Source organism: Cornus florida, unplaced genomic scaffold, assembly GCF_030987335.1.
Source record: "Cornus florida cultivar Cherokee Brave unplaced genomic scaffold, ASM3098733v1 CherokeeBrave_3.0.0_Hap2_Chr05, whole genome shotgun sequence".
Taxonomy (NCBI): domain Eukaryota; kingdom Viridiplantae; phylum Streptophyta; class Magnoliopsida; order Cornales; family Cornaceae; genus Cornus; species Cornus florida.
This window is the reverse complement of record NW_026775575.1, coordinates 65,508,398-65,515,081: the sequence shown is the minus strand read 5'-3', so window position 1 is coordinate 65,515,081 and position 6,684 is coordinate 65,508,398. Positions and strand designations below refer to the sequence as shown.

General features: G+C 36.0%; 1 protein-coding gene across 1 annotated transcript; it reads left to right on the top strand.

The window, feature by feature from the left end:
• Positions 1-590: 590 nt before the first annotated feature.
• On the top strand, positions 591-3,529 carry LOC132306670 (uncharacterized). The gene is made up of 2 exons (XM_059804167.1): positions 591-1,250; positions 1,448-3,529. Exon 2 carries the CDS (start codon positions 1,566-1,568, stop codon positions 3,351-3,353), a length of 1,788 nt encoding a protein of 595 aa, XP_059660150.1. The 5' UTR covers positions 591-1,250; positions 1,448-1,565; the 3' UTR covers positions 3,354-3,529.
• Positions 3,530-6,684: the final 3,155 nt, after the last annotated feature.

Sequence of the window (6,684 nt, the reverse complement as noted above, 5' to 3'; positions counted from 1 at the left end):
GTGTAACGTGTATTCTCCATGGATGAAATAACTCAAAAAATGAATTTCTGTTCGAGAATGAAATTTTATTAGAATTGTCTATAGTGTGTTCATTGCTTGCTCGGTATAATTGTAAGCAACAGTGGAAGTATATTGGTATACCTCCCATGGGCCTATACTCCTAGCCCCGGCCTTGAATTTATCTGGACTAAGCAATATCTTACTACAAGTCAAATAAAGCAATAGTGAGAACTTAAAATGACAAAAATAAGTCACAAATATTGAGAATGAGAGTAAGAATGCACGAAACACACGCTCGGAACGTTATTGAGTGTTTTTTAAGATTGTGTGTTTCTTTTATTTATTTTTGGTAGGTATAGTATCTCTTCAGTTGGGGTAATCCTCATGCAAATAATTTTGAGGCTCCGTTTGGATGGAGGGATAGGAAGGGAAAAGAAAAGAAAGAAAAAGATAAGGAAAGAATTGGGAGGTGAAAATTATTATTCCACTTATATCCCATCGAATTAAAAAGGTATGAAAGTAATTTAATTATTATACTTTCTTTTCTTTGAATCCAAACATAAAAATAGCATTTTAAAATATATATATTTACTAAATTTATATGATAACAAGCTCTTCGTTCTAATTCAATAAGGTCACAGGTTTTGTTATCTTTCTTAAATTTTAAATCTGAATTTGCCCCAATCTGATGCGAGCGCCTTGATCCTTACACGTTACAATGCCCCTTAATTATTGATTCAAAATTAAATGAACAATTTTTTTAAATTTAAAAAAAAAAAAACTAAAATTAGTTCTTATCTTTTCAGGTAGCTAAGCGTCATTTGGATTTTGTTCAAAAATATAAATGTTGCAAATGTTTTTAAAATCACGCAGCAGGTGACTGTTGACCAAAAAACAAATACATCATGGGCGTCGGATCAGAACATTGTCTAACTACAGCATCTGATCTGGTGAGAACGTTTCTGATCTACCAACCTTTAAGAGAGTGAGTTCAATACTCACGCGAGTAGAATTTCCCCAACATATGTCCCCACCACGAAATCTAGCGCCAAAATTTCGCGCTACTTCTAAAATTTTGAATTTCATGCGAATATATTCGAAAATTCAAAGCTACAAACGTTAGAAACCAATCTCTTTCTCTCTCTATCTCTCTCCAATTCTGGAACATGCAAATAGCGAACGAACAACAGAGCTGAAGCAAAATTCCCAAAATCAGCAAGAGATCGTGTTTGAATTCATGCTAATTCCAGGTATTCCAAACCCTAAAATCAATTTATGCTTCACTTCTCAAAATGGATTCTTTTACATGCTTATTATTTCCATTGTATTGTTGAAAATGTGCACAGATATATATATATATATATATATATATATATATACTATTTTTGTTTTGCCTTTACTTGTGTGTAATTATATCTGAAGCATCAAATTGCCACTGTTCTCTCAGGTTTTGATCTGTAATCTTCAATGGGTATTAAGTAACTTTCATTTCTTTAATGAACCACGTTGTATTTCCAGAAAGAAGTTCAATTTTTCTGAAAATCTGCTTAGCCAATTGAGTAATTATGGTGAGAGAGCAAAGCATTGCGTCATTCTATGCTCGATTGCGCGAATCTGCTTTGGCTTCAGCTTTCTCCACTCCATTGCTGATATTCCCATCGACTTCTGATGTCGATTCGCTTTGCGCTTTGAAGATCGTAGGCCATGTTCTTGAATCCGATTCGGTTAGGTATGCGTGTTATCCTGTTTCATCCTTCAAGGAAATTCACAAGTACGCAGGGCCCAATTTGTGTTCTTCTGCCGATGAGACCGTCACAATTCTTCTGATAAATTGGGGTTGCCACCGAGATCTTCGAAAGATTCTGAATATAGGCCCTTCTTCCCGTGTTTTCGTGGTGGACAGTCACCGTCCCATTCATTTGCATAATCTCAGTGATCAGAATGATCGTGTGGTGGTGCTTTATACACAGGATGACGAGCACCAGACTGATTTGGCCTATGATTTTGATGTTTCTGCCTTGGCGGGTGCAAGTGATTTGAACAGTGATGATGAGGTTGAAGATGATTCTGACAGTGAAGATGAGAATGATAGCGAAATTGAGGAGGAAGATGGTGGTGAGACTCGAAAGAAGAGGAGGGTTTCGGATGAAAGTGAGACTGATCCAGTTAAGCTTTTCAGGAAGCTGAAGAGAGAGTACTATCATATGGGTACTTTCCATGGGAAGCCCTCCGGGTGTTTGATGTATGATCTGTCTCATTCTCTGAGGAAGAACACGAATGACTTGCTCTGGTTGGCATGTGTGGCTTTAACTGATCAGTTTGTTCATGAGAGATTAACAAATGAGAGATACCAAGCTGGGGTAATGGAGCTGGAGCAGCACATTAATAGCTCAGGGAATTTGGATGCTGTTACTTCGGTGACCCTCAAGGATGGAACAAAGGTTTTGGCACCTGATTCATCAAGAATTGCATATGAAGATGAGCCAAAGCTAATGCTGCTACAAGAGTGGAACTTGTTTGATTCAATGCTGTGCTCATCTTACATTGCGACTAAATTGAAGACTTGGAGTGACAACGGCATGAAAAAGCTGATGCTTCTTCTTGCTAGAATGGGATTTTCACTGGATGAGTGCAAGCAAAAGTTCCAATATATGAGCGTTGAGATCAAAAGGAAAATGAAGGAGGAGTTTGAACTTTTCTTACCTGAGTATGGGCTCACGGATTTCTACTATAGAGGTTTCTTGCTGCTACATGGTTATAGTTCAAAAGTTTCTGCAGCAGATGTTGTTTATGGAGTTACTGCATTGCTAGAGTCGTTTGTAGAAGCAGATGGCTCTTGTGCTTCCAAGCAGTTTGGGGTGGCCTATGATGCATTGTCCTTGAGCAAGCTTGAAAAGCTGGAACATGGGATGCAACATGCTATCAAGATCCAAAGGGCGATTCTTAGACAAGGAAGTGCTGCAATAACTAAGAAGGGATCTATACGAAGTGGAAGTAAATTCAGGTGGGTGAAGCTTGAAGATTCAGCGGATACAAAGCTGTTGGGTTACCCCCAGGCTTTAACTAAATTCGGTTATTTCCTGATGGATGCTTTGAGGGAGAAGGGAGCAAAAATGAAGCCTTTGATCTGCATTTGCTATTCTCAAGATCGAAACAGCGTATTGATTGTTGGAGTTTGTGGGAAACCACGGCTTGGTGCAGTTCAAGGAAATGCATTTGGAATTGCTTTCAGAAATGCAGCTGAGGAGATAGGGGCTGAGTTCTTTCACGAGCTATTTGAATCATCATGGATAGTTTTGGATGCGGTTGCTGTAAATTCGTTCATGATCAGGTTAACAGAGAAGTTGTGGTGAAGAATGTTATATTCAAAAGTCGTCCAACTGTCTCTTTGTCTTTTAACTTCAATTATCTGTTTTTAAGATCTGTTGGTTACTTCAAACAAGCATCTGTTTTTCATTATCACGACTAAAATAATTCGTAAATAAGAACCCATAATTGATCTGTTTAAATAAAGATGATTGGTTTCTTACTTCTTTCTGTTATACAATGCTTGCATATTAGTTAGTAACACACACACTATGATGCTTTCTGAGAATTTCAGAACCTCAATGATGAAATTGAAGATCTTGCTGCTGAAAATTCTTATGTCATGAAAGAATCGTTTGGTTAGGTGTTAAATTAGAAAGTAGATGACAGATGCTCATCTATATTATTTGATACGAATAAAATGCTTTATTTCTAGGCAAAGATACAAGATGCCAACTTTCAAAAAGAGACGCAAAAATTCTACATGTAGACCAAAGACATAAAAAATGTTGATTTTTGATGAAAAGCACAAAACAGTAATGGACTCAACCCAGGGTGCAAAAAGTGAAGTACAAATTTTGAGACAAATGACAATGATAATTCCTCTTGAACAATAATAAGCTTTATTAATTAATAGTATAGCAATGTCATCGCTTTTGAAGTGTGAGTCATAACATTAAGTTTTGAAAGGCTAATTTGTTAGACCAAAAGGGGTCGTGCTTCTTAAGTTGGTTCTCTTCCTTGCATTTAGAATTTATTCAATACATGCGCCCATATGTACATTAGTGGATCAACTTTAACTATCAAACTCAATTCATTCCCCCCCACCCCCTTCTTTGTTAGGTTATGCGTTTGACTAGTTTATGAACAAGTTTATATAGGTTTTATTTTAATTCTTCTCATTTCTTGGTTTTTGGATATTTTAAGTTGACAAATCCTTACATTTATTATTTAGTGTGAAGAATTTCCAATTTAAAGGACTTTATTTGGTTTGGAAAGTAGTTTAATTTCTTACACGTTGTGCTTTTGCTCTTTGGAAATCATATTGAATGCAGTATTAAATGCATGGACACTTGCTACACATTGCATGCATATGCAAATATAACTCTCATTTCAAAACTGTGCCACCAGTGAACTAATTAAGCTTTTCTGGCCATCTGGCTCTGGGTATGTTTTAATGCCTTATTGAGATTATACTTTGCAGAAGATATCTTAACTAATTTTTGAGAGCATTCTGAGGCTCTGTGCCTGGTCTGCTTTGATTTAGGTACAATATTTGCTTTTATTGTTTTGCAAATCTGATAATCTTTTTCCAATTTGAAGCAGGGAAGAAACCTAAGTTTAATTAATTTTTCCTAAAAGGAAAAATTATTAGTTTGTTTGGCCATGGTGGTTGTAACAGATCTTAAATATACACGTATATCGATCAGAGTATTGTGTTAACAATTATGAGCTTGGGTTGGAAACTTGAAATGGATGATTTTGTTAGCAAAAAGAATATAACAATGGCTATATTGGTAAACTGTAAACCTAATAACTAACTCTTAAAGGAAAAATGGACAAGATATCTCTTAGTCATTGTAACAATTTATACCCACTGGCCCTCGGTGAGTTTCCTGATTGTTGAACTAGACTAAATTGATGACAAGTCTGAAGCCTTAGCATGGTAATATCATGGTCTGGTTTTGCAGGCTGTTATACTAAACCAATAGATTTTTCTGCTCATCGTGTTATGAAAACTGTTTTCAACCATGATGATCCTTATTTTTTAGATGGTCCTATTAGATTGGATATGCGCCTGAGATTTTAGACTTGTGTGCAAGCAGTGCAAATTTAGTACTTATTTTGAAGTGGTTTTAATAACTTAGGATCATGATTAAGTGTAGATTTTCAAACTCTTTGAGTCAGAACTAAAAGTTATAATGGCCTCATTTTATAACTGATATTTTTAAATATCTGTTACTTGATTTACTTGTCTATCACCTTTTTGTGAGCACTTGTCCATCTGGAATTACATTTTTACCTTTTCCATAGAGTACAGGATAACAAGGATGGGATTTTTGTGTTTATATCTCCTTGTGTGAGAGGATCATGCATCCTATTGGCATATGCAGAAACTTCATTCAGAACCTAAGGCTCTCTCACCAACCCCTGGTGGAGTTGTCTTTCTCTACATCTTTTAGTTAGAAGTCTATTCTCAAGGGACTTGGATATGGAATTAAGGATCAATATGGCGTTATGCCAGGTGCCGATATGTATCTCTTGATAAAATTGGCATAACAATCTGGTGAGTGTGGAACAATGTTTAATCCATGTAGAAGTTGATTAAACAAATCTATAGCTATGGCTCTGATTGGATTATTGCATGATCCTTTCCAAATTAGGCCAGTAGAGCCATTTTTTGACTTAATAATATTTTATTTTTTGACCACCAGTGTTAATTCTTATCTTATTACCATCAGTTTTTGTTCTTATACTTTTTTGCATTTTTTTATGATGGTCAGTTAACTTGCTCATGTAGTACTTTTCCCTGTTTTTTGTTTTGAGAGAAGAATGAAGGTGTGAAATACTAGCGTTTTGCCAATCCAAGTGATTGTTGTTGAGGCTTTATTGTTCTTTTAATTCACATGGAACTGTGAGGTTCTTCAGGAGAAGATTGCCGGAAGTCAAGTGGTGAAGGCAGATTTTCAGGTTGGTGATGTTTTCTTGTGATGGACTACCATGTTTAGTACTTGCAAATCTAGATATTATTCAATACTGAATGCATCTTGCCAATTCAAAATGCTTTTGTGGCTAACACACTCATCTATCATCCCGTTCCATGTTGTTTGGGAATTAATGCCTTGAGATTCCTTAATTGGGTCACATTATACATCAATTGATACATTTAAATATGTGTGGAGATCTTCCATGTTTGATTTGGCTCGACAGCTATTGTCAAACGTACATTGTTTTACTTTGATCGCTGTTACAAGCAAAAGCATAAATTTCACATGGAATTCAGAACTATCTACTTTTAAAGTCCAGATATTATGTAAATGCATTACCTTCTTACTTTTAAAGTCCAGATACCAATTGCTTGCGCCTTACCTTCAAATATAAAATTTTATTTTTTCTTACGAGAGGAAATGGTCAATTTTTTTTATACCAGTAGTGGGTGGAGATGGGGCTGTGACATCTCCATATTCAGCACTAGCACCCCTGCCCCCCATCCTTCTATACTATTAAAAAGTGAGTTGGATGTTTTCCCTGTGAGATGACCAATTTATGTGAGACACTAAATATAGGAGGCGATTCATCTGCGCAGCATTTTGAGAATTAGAAGTAAATTTGTAGCACATATGTAGTTCTTGAACTTCTTGGGAATTTCTTTCTAAG